Source organism: Oryza glaberrima, chromosome 6, assembly GCF_000147395.1.
Source record: "Oryza glaberrima chromosome 6, OglaRS2, whole genome shotgun sequence".
Lineage (NCBI taxonomy): Eukaryota > Viridiplantae > Streptophyta > Magnoliopsida > Poales > Poaceae > Oryza > Oryza glaberrima.
Genome location: NC_068331.1, coordinates 22742602 through 22755122, shown reverse-complemented (window position 1 = coordinate 22755122; position 12521 = coordinate 22742602). Strand labels below are relative to the sequence as shown.

At 39.7% G+C, this 12521-nt stretch overlaps 1 protein-coding gene across 2 annotated transcripts; it reads left to right on the top strand.

Annotated features, from left to right (window-relative positions):
- Positions 1–7496: 7496 nt before the first annotated feature.
- On the top strand, positions 7497–11982 carry LOC127777779 (SPX domain-containing protein 1). Of its 2 annotated transcripts, none has more exons than XM_052304396.1 (3): positions 7497–7986; positions 8097–8220; positions 11268–11982. In XM_052304396.1, the coding sequence occupies exons 1-3, from the start codon at positions 7690–7692 to the stop codon at positions 11723–11725; spliced, it is 879 nt and encodes a 292-aa protein (XP_052160356.1). In that variant the 5' UTR covers positions 7497–7689; the 3' UTR covers positions 11726–11982. The 2 variants fall into 2 exon arrangements, with proteins under 2 accessions (XP_052160356.1, XP_052160355.1); XM_052304395.1 differs by having other exon boundaries at positions 7498–7986; positions 8088–8220.
- The last annotated feature ends 539 nt before the right edge of the window (positions 11983–12521 follow it).

Sequence of the window (12521 nt, the reverse complement as noted above, 5' to 3'; positions counted from 1 at the left end):
TTAAGTCTAACATTGCAGATGCTATATGAGGGGTATAAATCGAATTTCAAGTGCAAATTGAGAATAATTGCATATCACCATGAGTAAGTGGAAGCAAGAACTTTTTCGAATTTTGTTTGAGAAAAGGAGCTTGTATTTAACTTATCATTTGGTAAAAGGTAAAATCTCTACATGTCAATCATTTACCCAGGGAAGAAGAGAAGAGGTACACGGAAGACTGAAATTTCAATCAGCGGTTAAGATTAAACATTATACAATTTTCCGTACATTTCACAATGCAGTTCTTAGTTACTTATGGGGTTTCCCACCAAAATAAAATTATAGATTTCCCCTAAAAATAATAAAACTACAGATATATATTTAAGACAAAATAGATTTGTTGCTAGCTCTTACTATTACTAGTTGGTACCCCGCGCTTTGTTGCGAGATATGCGAATAAATGCATATTATATATTATATAAATTGTAGATGTATATATTTAAATAATGTGAAAATAATATGAAAATAATGATTTGACATTGCTTGCATCTTGAGTTCTAAAAATACAACAAAATTATAAATTATATATCATATTTGTATGATATTTAAAATACTCTAGATAATAATTGCTAGTAGGTGATGATGTGGTACACCTGCATGTTATTTAAAATTCTCTAGATAAATTTAAAATACTATAGATAATAATTGCTAGTGAATGATAATATGACACACTTGCATATTGAGTTTTAGAAGTTAGTGAAATTAACTTTATAATAAGATAGGATGTTGTGTAATGTTTCGAAAACGCTCTGCACCAGTAGGGCCAGCCAGAGAAAAGTACATATATTTAGCTAGTCATATACTTAGATGGTTCCAAATTGATTCAGTTCATTCATAGCCCATTATAAAGAAGCTTCCATGTTTATAAGAGACGGTCGTTGCAGTCCTCAATTCTGAAAGAACCGGTTAGTTGAACCATGGTTTAGAATTCATATTAAAAAAACCTATTTACTCCATCAAAAAATATATGAACCTAGGAGTGGTATTCATAGAATTAGAACGTATCCTATCCAGCACCATATTATTGTATTATGAGACAATACAGTTCTGCACTACATTCATCACAGATATAATATTTACTATAGCTTAAATATAGTGGGCAGGTGATAAATTAAAATAGTATTGCACACATATAGGAACAGCATGATGCTCTCCTGGTCCAAAACAATCGAGAAGATGATTAGGATATGCCATTTTGATGGCATCTGCAGATCAATGTTCCATGCTGCAGTTACATTGAAAACCATATCCTCCGATTATCTTCCAGCCCCATCATTTTCTTTTAATTCTAAACCATCCACCAGGCAAGTTGCTGCTCCTCATCACAGTGGCAATAATGTACTTAATTTTTTTCTATTCTTCGCGAAAAATACGTGCCTGCAGGCTACAGTTGCAAAAAGATATTACTGCATCTAGAAATTTATCACTAGATATTATCCATCTTTAAATTTGAACTCTATAAACTTGTCTTTTTTTTGAAAAAAGATATGTAAAATACCTAGAAGTATGTCGTATTAACATAGTGTGCTCATCCTAAATACTCCAATAATCACAAAACTTCTGTATACCGTGATCTAATTATCCAAAACTTATTGATCTTCAAAGTGAAAAACAGTACTCCTAGTACTAGCCAACGTTGATGGGTATTTAGAAGGCAAAATTAGTTATATAGCATTAAAAGTTCACGTTTTTAGTTTTATAGCATCGAAAGTTACCGGTTCACTTTAATAGCACCCAAAGTTCACCATGTTCCCATTTTTAGCACTTCCGTCAATTTTTCCGTCCGTCTTGATCGATATTGATCCAGCCACACACACGATATGACATTTCTTGATCTAGCCACACACACGATATGACATTTCTACCCCTCATTTACATGCATTATACTTGTACTTGTGAGGGGTAGAAACGTCATATCGTGTGTGGCTGGATCAATAGCGATCAAGACGGACGAAAAACGATCGAGAATTGACAGAAGTGTTAAAAATAGAAACATGGTGAACTTTGGTTGCTATTAAAGTGAACCGGTAACTTTCGGTGCTATAAAACTAAAAACGTGAATATTCGATGCTATAAAACCAATTTTGCCTTTTTAAAACCTGGAGTATTATTTTCCATCAGAAATGCTCCTGCTCGAAGTATTGCTACAACTGTACAGGTGAGCACGGCCACTCTCATCTCCGTGATTGCGTCAGGCGATGAGAAGAATATGCGAGGAGAGGTGCTCGCGTGGATTCGGGTCATTTTCGTATTTTTCAGGCGGAGTCCGCACCGGCCAGTAGGCTGAGGCAGCTGTTGCTTCTTGGACAGTTCAGAGTTTCAGAGTTTCAGAAATTCAGATGATGGGGGAGGACGGCCTCCTGTTTCTTCACGTCGCGTCGAATTGTACTAAAAAGGGTCGTCCTTTTTCGAGAGTGATCCTTTGTGGAGCGGATCTCGACTGATGGTTTTGGTTTGCCGGGGGGTTTATCGCTCTCCAACGGGATGCGATTGGGATGGGCGGCAAACGGGCCGGCTGGATATTTTTGCAACAACGGCAGGTTTTCTCTCTGGCTAAAATCGTTCGTATACAGACTCTGTAATACTCCCTCCGCCCATAAAAAACATAAAAAATAAATCTAGAATCCGATGTGACATACTTTAGTACTACGAATTTAGACATATGTATACCTAGATTTATAATACTAGGATTTATCATATCCAGTATATGTTGTTTTTTTATGGAACGGAGAGAATATGACCCAACGAAGACATGATCATGTAGTGAAATACTTCTAATTAAGTTAACACATTTCTCGTATCTTATCTATGTATGCTGGTGTTTTTTTAATTAGAAGTGTTCTCTTTCAATAAAAGATGTAGATTAAAAGAAAGTGATATTGAAGTTTTACAATTGTTTACATGTTCGTTTTTGGGAGACAAAATCAAAAGTCCAAATATCACCATAAACTTTAGATAGAAGTCCGTATAGTACCTTGAATTTTAAAACCAGACATCCAACCCCCTAGACTTAGCAAAATCGTTCATATTATCTCCTAAGGTGGCTTTGTATAGTTGTTTATATCTAATTTGTATATAACTTGGATGAGTTTGATCATATGACATACACATTAGACATATATATTAAAATTTTCACTTCAATCTTTCTTTTTAATCGCTTGTTAGCTCTCACTTACAAACAAGTACCAACGTAATAATAGTATGGTATCATTGTATAAGTATAAATTGATGACTTACAATTGATGATATGCAAATATGTTACATTAGTTATCCGAAGTTGTTCATTTAAGCTTCTAAAATATGCAAAACCACCATCTAAAATCACCTTAGGGGATGATTATAAAGTTTAGGGGTTAGATGTATGGTTTTAAAGTTCAGGTTGACGTACTTTCATCCAAAGTTTAGGGGGATATTTGGACTTTTACCAATTATAAATATATGTATATTAAGAAAAAAAAATTTGTAAATAAATGTTAGCTCTAGCTACAATTTTATCTTGACCACCAATTAATCTTAAATGGTTCACATGAAAGATTTTCCCGTACACTAGACCCTTTTTGTTTTCAGGTGGATCATAAGTGCAACCGCACATAAAAATGGGGACGGGTGCTGGGCCGTTGCCCACACAGAAAAATCAATTTTCGTGTGCGCATCACTTAACAGGCCCGCACACGAAAATAAGCCTATTTTCACGTGCGGGCCTGTTAAGTGACCCGCACACGAAAATAGCCTACCCCACGCGCTGCCCATCCTCCCATCTCCATCTTATCCTCCTCCCCATCCTCCCATCATGCGAGCGCTGCCATTTATCCTCCTTCCCATCCTGCCCATCCACCCATCTCCCTCCTCCCCATCCTCCCATCTCCCTCTCCCTGTCCCTCTCCTCCTCGGTGACGGCGGCGCCCTCGATTAGGACGGCGGAGGCGGCGGCATCGGCGGGCGCGGCGGTGACATCGGCGAGTACGGCCGCCGCGGGGAGGCCGGATCCGTGGCCTGCCACCGCTGGGAGGCCGGATCTGTCGCCGGCCGCCGCGGGGAGGCCGGATCCGTGGCCTGCCACCGCGGGGAGGCCGGATCCATCGCCGGCGACCACGGGGATGACATCGGCGGGCCTCGGGCAAGGCGGCGATGATGACGGTGGTGGCGGCGACAACGACGATGACGGGCCTCGGGCAAGGCAGCGACGACGGCGGTGGTGGCGGCGACAATGGCGGCGGCGATGGTGTTGACGGCGGCTAGATTAGGGTTTGCAGGTGGATTTTGATTTTTTTTTTTGGTTTCAGTTTTTTATTTTCTCGTGCGGGTGGCTTAAGCGTCCGCACGTGCGGGTGCATCACCCACACGAAAAAATCGGGATTTTCACAGACTCCACGTTCCAGACGGGTGGAAGCTACGCACACGAAAATTGATTCCACCCACATGGAAAAATCTTTCATGTAGTAGTGGTTAGAATACATAGTTTTATGTTTATGACACAATGCACTTTGATTATAGAGCATCGGTCTCTTTTAAGTATTTGTAGATCTGTTTTGGAAGAAAGAAAATATGAGAGGTCAAGTTTAATAAATGATCAGTTCCACCTATCTTTAAACATGAACGGAGTGCTATATTGTATGATAAAACTCATGCGATGTATGACATTTTGCATAGAGAACGATCAAATCCTTCATAATACTACAATGCAATGCAATAAGTTATCATCTACAATACTGACATAAGTGAAAGGGTGGTAATTTGTGCTAAAAAAAGGATTGGTCTATGCCATAATACTAGTAAATAGTATGTATCCATATCAATTAAATATTTTACTCCCGACATAACCATATAATTATGCAAATATACTTTAAAATGAGTGTGCCGTAATAAAAGCACAAATAACATATCATACAACCACTTGTCAAATAACAATTCAAAAGCAATAAAACTATGACCGCATGTGGTTGTCTTTCCACATGGACCAAAAGTTTGACCAATGGTCATGTGTACTTTTCCCTATACCAGGAGATAAAAAATAATATCTCATGGTCATGTCGGATGGACCGCACATCCGACCAATGACTAACATGCACTTTTTTGGCCGACCACTAACACTTCACTGTCTTCAACTAATCCAATATTTATTGGTCGCTTCAGATCTTTTCTAACTTTAATCTCTTCCTTAAATATTCGGACAGCCACCCAATCTTTCTTTAAATAATAAGACAGTCACTTGGTGCCACGTGGGCCACTACACACAAGAACTCGTGAGAAACACTCAACTTTTCCTCCAACGAATCCGAAAGTATACTTCTTGGACACATCACTGTTCCAGCATGCAAGAGTGGCTCATACTGTAGAGCGCACAGACTCAGAGAGAACTCAGCTTAGCTTAGGATTAGTTACTTTAAAATGGAATCATTACACTAAAAAGACATCGAATAATCACTTGCTCGAGTGCAAAGTTCGTGTACACGACCACGATAATCTCTCTCTCTATCCAGAAGATAATTTCAAGTCTCAGAGGCTTTTTTTTTTTCATTTCCAGGTGGCAGTGAGAGAGAGAGAGAGAGAGAGAGGACATGGGCTTTTAAGGGCGACAGTGACGTGCAGAGGATCTGTGACATATCCGGATGGATATTCCCCTCGCGAGCAAAGGATTATGCCCCGAATCTTCCATGGCTGCAGGTCATTTTGGCTCATGGCGTGTACGGAGTACATTGTACTTGGCTGAGGGATTTCTTGCGGATCTTCTGCGCCGTTCAGGTTGTGTTTCCCATGTTGGTTGTTTTTTTTTTTTTAAAAAGAAGTTCTGGATATATGCGGTGGGTTGGGTTAGTTGTCTACTCCCAGATAGCTACAAGTATATGCTTATGGCCAGTAGTATACTCATGTAGCGTCGTCGCGTCCGCGCTTCACAAGTTTTATACTATGTCATATGAATGGCTATTAAAAAAGAAGAGTCGCATATTATTGAGTTGCTTGACAGAAACTTTAAGATGGGCTACATAAGTGATATGACAAAATGAAAGTGATATAGAATATGTATCGGTTCTTTCAAAATAGAATGTGTTTTTGTTATGTGGTGAAAATGTTTTATTGATGTTTATATATTGAGGAAAAAGTGAATAACATATTTGGGTAAGGATTATTATTCTAATTAGTTAAAGGCAAGTCGGTGAAAAAAAAAAAGGCAGTTTGACGCTAGCACAGTGTAGTAATTCAACTAATAATTCTAACTCTTTAGTGGATCTGGTATTTATACACTATTGCTGTTTCAGCTCCCTGTCTATACCTTGTCAAATTGCAAGACGCATGACAATTAATTATAGGAATATTCTGTTGGATATCTTTGCATGGACAGTAGAGTGCTACTTAAATAATACTGTCAACAAAAAGAAAATCACAAGTCGGTTAGCTCTCCTCAAGAACATACGACTTCCAAGCTCCAAGTGCTAACCCATATTAGTATTTTCTTAAAGCTATTTGTACTTGCATGTTTACATATTTCCCTTCGAACATGGTCAAACAGGGCCTGAAATTTTTGATTATTTTTTTAAAAAAAATTGTTGATTATTAAAAGGTGAACTAGGTAGCACCGTAATGTGTATATATAAACGATTATAACGTAGTTTGGTAAGTAGTTAACTATGGAGTAGATGCTTGGAGGGAAAGATTGATATTGTGATATATATACAACTACTCTATCTATCTTGTTAGTACTCTCTCTGTTCTAAAATATAAGCATTTTCAGCATAGTACCAAATCAACCATTTTTTAACTTTGACTATTAATAGAAAAAAATAAAAAAGATCAATAATGTCAAACTGATGTTACTAGATTTATCATTAACCAAATTATTATAATATGCAACTCTTTTTATTTAAAACATTTTATTTTTATAGATATTGTTTATCAAAGTAGTATCTCGAACACTGTGTCGAGATTTAAAAATATTTATATTTTAGGACGGATGAATTACATAGCAAGTCTTATGTTTGCATTGTCCAGGGGAAATATGGCTTTGTTTCAATAGCCACAATTATACTCCCTATATTAGGGGTTCAATCCCATCTCTTATGAAAGAATGGACTTCGACCTTGAGTATCAAACTGAATTAAAAACTGATAGCTCAGTCTGCTTCGTCGCATATTGCTGACTCAAAGTCAAAAACTCTATTATATCTAGCTCCTTACCATTTAAAAATCACATAAATAATTCTTACATTCTGGACCGCTCTCATATAATACTGATCCATCAGCACGAACAAACATAACATTTTTAACTCCCGGCTAGGCGGCTAGCCCACGAGGACATAGGAATAGTAGTCTGGACCACATTACAGCCGTGTGCCCCTACCATCGCCCCCTCCCCCCCCCCCCCCCCCCCCCCCCCCACACCCAAAAAAAAAAAAAAATCCCAATCCCCCTTCCCCCGCTTGTGATTTGTGAAGCGAAAGCGAACGGAGCACATAAACACAATTATATCCTCCCTCGCGAATATTCCCATCGTCTCCTTCCTCCTCTCCCCCGCATATCCTCCGCCTCCCTTTCCCCCCTCTCCTCCTCAACCCTATTTCACCACCACCTCCACCGCTGCCGCGGCGAGAATTCGATCGGTTCTTGGCAGCCGTAGTGCAGTTTTGTGCAGTTTTCTTCTCTCTTGTTGTTGAGGATGAAGTTTGGGAAGAGCCTGAGTAGCCAGATCGTGGAGACGCTCCCGGAGTGGCGGGACAAGTTCTTGTCGTACAAGGATCTCAAGAAGCGGCTCAAGCTGATTGGTGGGGGTGGGGGTGGGGAGGAGAGGCAGGCGAAGCGGGCACGCGTTGCAGCGGATGGCGGCGAGGAGGAGGCCGCCGCCGCGGCGATGACGCCCGAGGAGGCGGGCTTCATGCGGCTCCTGGAGGCCGAGCTCGACAAGTTCAACTCCTTCTTCGTCGAGAAGGAGGAGGAGTACATCATCCGCCAGAAGGTGCGGCGGTGATCGATCGCCATTTGTGCTTCGGTTCGAATCTTCTTCTTCTTCTCTAGTTTCTTGGTTCTGATTTGGGAAATCGACGCTGTGTGTGTCAGGAGCTGCAGGACAGGGTGGCGAGGGCGGCGGGGAGGGAGTCGAAGGAGGAGCTGATGCGGGTGCGCAAGGAGATCGTCGACTTCCATGGCGAGATGGTGCTGCTCGAGAACTACAGCGCCCTCAACTACACCGGTGAGTGTCCCAGTCCACGCACTTCCCCACCCGCCGCATCGCAACACCCGTAGTTTTCAGTTTTCACATGTCTTTCACTAATTATATTATTGCAAAGGGTTCGTTAGCTGTTGCTTATGTTGTTTGTTAACTCTTCTTGGAATGTTCTGTGAATTGGGGAGGTAGTAATAAGAGAGGTTGGAAAAACTGGTTAACATAGTAGTTTAGTATCCTTATTACAATTTTTTTTGATTGGGGAGGTAGTAAGAGAGGTAGAAAAAAATTGGTTAATATAGTAGTTTATTAGTATTCTCAGAAAGGTAATTTAGCACGCATCATAGAGCAGGCAGGAGTAATGGAAGTTTCCTGAACATAGGTCAAGAAATAGGCGACTTATTGTGGTTGTGGGCAGCTATGGTTTCGCTTGTCTGCTACGGAGCACTCGTGTCGCTGTCAAGGAGAATGGATCCTTGTATGGCAATTCAGTGCGCACACGTTTTTGCTCTCTATTGATGAATGGATACTTGAGGTTGGGCTCAGCAGCTAATGTTGGGGGCACTGTATATAAACAGTTTGTTTTCTCGTGCGAGACAAGCAATTTATAGTATGGCCACATGAGTGCTAACATTGTTTATGGTGGAGCACTCTGTTCCTTTCTGCTGCAATTTGAAATGGTAACAGTGTGTCATGCATCCTTCTATCGTGAACAGATTTTCCTTTGACTCGCTATAAGAAGGTACTCCCTCCATCCCAAGATATAAGTATTTCTAGCTATGAATTTGGACAACTGTGTCCAGATTCATAGCCAAAAGTTGCTATATTTTGGGTCGGAGGTAGTATATAACAATTGTAAACAAATAGGTCAAAAAATTTATCCTTTTCAACAGGCTGTAATACAGTTCGTCACCAACCAAATGGTGCATAGAAGTTTCTACAAGAAATATTTGACTAATAATTGACTTGGTATCAGATATTATCTTGGCAATATTTTTCACTAAAAATACAGTCTGATTCAGGGTTCACATGATGATGCAGTAGTGTGTAGTATAGTATAGTGACCTTGCTCTCTACTGCAGTGTTCCATGGTAGTCTGGTAGATTATCTGCTTCCTTACCTGTCCACTGGCAGCATATGCAGTGCATATGCAAAGTAATGATGTACAACTGTACTGCTTTGCTATTTTTCAGTTGGCCTTTGTTATGCCTTAATGCTGAGTGGTTGATTTTCCTCTTTATCAATGTGAGATTGTGAGTGGCTTCTAATATCTGGAAATTTTCATTCCTAGCCTGGGGGTTACAGGTTAATCATACAACTCAATTAAATCTAGGTCGGTTGCTGTTGGCAGTTGGGACGAAAATTACTCACTTGAATATGATGTTAGAGCATCATTTCTATCATAAGCTCCATAGTTGTTTTAGAAATATTGATTTAGTAAGCAGGGCAGCGTATGCCTCCCCTCACCAAATCCAAAATTAAATTCACTATGCATCATTTCAAAGATTGCCTGAAGTTCCGTAGATGCATTAATAATACTATATGCACAATTTGCAAAAAGTTGGGTGTACAGTCATCTGCAGTTAGATAAATAAATTAACTTGTTCTAAATTCCCAGGAAGCATTCACGCCTGAAATACTGTAGTAGACAAGTTTGCAGGCTAATTTTTGCAATATGTTATAAAATATTTCAAAGACATTTATAGTTTTTATTTTTAGTATGGCGCAAAATACATATTTGGTAAACGGGGGCACATGCTTCATTGCCAAATATTTTTCATCAGTTGACAAGTCTTCTGATTAAAAGTCATGCCTAACGAAACAAGAAAGTGCAATTCATGTTACGTTTGTGATTTGCGTTCCAGCTATTGAAAATAAAAGAAATTAGTTTTGCATATCATCTAAAGATATGGTATTGCTCAACAGAAATTTGTGTAGCTAATTTCATGATCTTCATTAGTTGACTCTTTTATGCTTAGCTGAGATGTGATTGATGGTCCTAACTTTGCATGCTATTCGTCATCTATTTCCTAGTGCTTCTTTAGTGGACTACTTTTTAAAGTCAGTTTTTTGCTAGCTGCAATGAACTTGAGGCTAATGAGTACCTTGGTTACTGTGTTATTATGTGCTTGTGGACAATGGTTTCGGTGGAAGTACTGTGAACCAGTGACCTGTGACCACTCTTTGTATCAGCATCTTGCTTTTTTCTGTTTTTCCTTTGCAAGATGCAAGTTGATGGTGTCACAGACCTATATGGCTATATTGGGCCAGGTTAACACACACTAATTTGGGGAGTCGACTTTTCGAATGTGAACACATTCTAAAGATGAGGATGTCACACAAAAAGTAAATTTGTTGTTTTGCATCATGCAAGCTTAGTATGTTTTGCTCAACCAACAGAACAGAATGCAAGTTGCATGCTTCTTATATGCCTGAAGCCCTGAACTGGAATGTGTTACTGTTAATAACCATCATTGGTGCTTTGCAACTGCACAATACATTTCTGCTGCCATTTTGCTCATATCATGCTGGTCTATTTCGTATGCTTATGCGAATAAGAAACTATATTAGTGTTGTACAACTGTCTGAAAGTTTTCTGGTTATCATTTGCAATATGAAATATTATCCTATCTCAACCAAATTGACTAGCATCTCCTTTAGTGGCAATGTGGTACCCTTTACACATCACTACCATGCTAGCTTTCCTGATATGAAAATTTACTGGACCATGCCTCACGAGAATTCAGGTTCATTAGCTAGGGATGTGACAAGTTACAAATGGTTTGGTGCCTCAGACAGACAGATGCCACAGCCTGTAAGCCATACAAGGGCGTATTTTCTATTTCCGTCAGTTTGGGCAGATATCACCTAAACTAAAATGTTTAGTCTGATTGAACCACTAGCAATAGCTCATGTCAGTTATCCCTGTTTATTCTCTTGAGGGAAAACTCTTTAAGAAAAGTTGTGATATTGGAAGTGGATTGGATGCTGTTTGAAATTTGGAAGATGTAACTCTTGTACTTTGTTTTAGATTTTCACCAGTTGATACTTACGTTCCATGTTGCTGTTTACAGGATTAGTTAAGATTCTCAAGAAGTATGACAAGAGGACTGGGGCTCTGATCCGTCTGCCTTTCATCCAGAAAGTGCTACAGCAGCCTTTCTTCACCACTGACCTCCTGTACAAGCTTGTGAAGCAGTGTGAGGCCATGCTGGACCAGCTTCTACCATCAAACGAACTGTCTGTATCGAGTGAAGATGGGAGAGGGGATAGCACTAACGAGGACAAGCCTTCGAATCCCAGTTCATCCTTGGTTAATGGTGGCGCTATTCCAGAGTTAGATGAGATCGAGTACATGGAAAGCATGTATATGAAGGGCACGGTCGCGGCGCTTAGGTCTCTGAAGGAGATCCGAAGCGGAAGCTCTACTGTTAGTGCATTCTCATTACCACCTCTCCAGGGCGACAGTTCGCCAGAGGAGCAGCAGGAACTGTGGAATAAGATTCCGGTGATTGAGCAGGCCGCCAAATGACACGGCCGGCATGCACTACATGGTTATGTACACTGCATGACCTTGATCTTGACATTTGCTGGAGATAGTACCGGGGATCTCATTCCCCTGTCATATATTCAGTAATTTGTATGATTCCAGGATTCCTAACAGTTGTAAAATGGTGGACATGTTCAGTATACATTGTAAAATCATAGAAACCCATCATAACCATCAGACAGAACTGAGATGTTTTGATTCACTATTGTGAGTTAAATCCTGTACTTTTTGCTGATCTACATCCTCTTTCATGAACTCTCGGTACAGAATTAGTTAATGTTGCAGTATAACAATTCTGATTTTGACAATCTCGATTCGGAGATGATTTTGTTAAAGTTGTGCAACGTCTTGTTATGAGTTAGCATCCTGTGTAGCACGCTTCCACTGAACTTGTTTGTTGCCTGGAAATTGAGTTGATTGCGCAGTTTTTACTGGAATGGGAAAAAAGTTTTACTGGAGGGGAAAATAAGATGTCTGTAAAATTTATTCAGAGACGGCAAGAATTGCTGTTTAGGTGATCAAATAAGATATTTGTAGCCTTTTGCAGAATCAAATTGACTATCATATAGTGAATCTGTTTGTGATCATGTTTATATTATCTTTGATGACCATGCTTATTTGATCTCAAGAGCCTTCCTTGTAGTTTACTATAATCATGTTCCAGGCTCAACAACGTGGGCCTAACTAGGCTCAACTTTGATTTGCACTTGTTTAACAAAATTGAGGAATGTTCTATACCTGTTTTTAGTGGTCGAGACTGAGACGTAAATGAAAACTT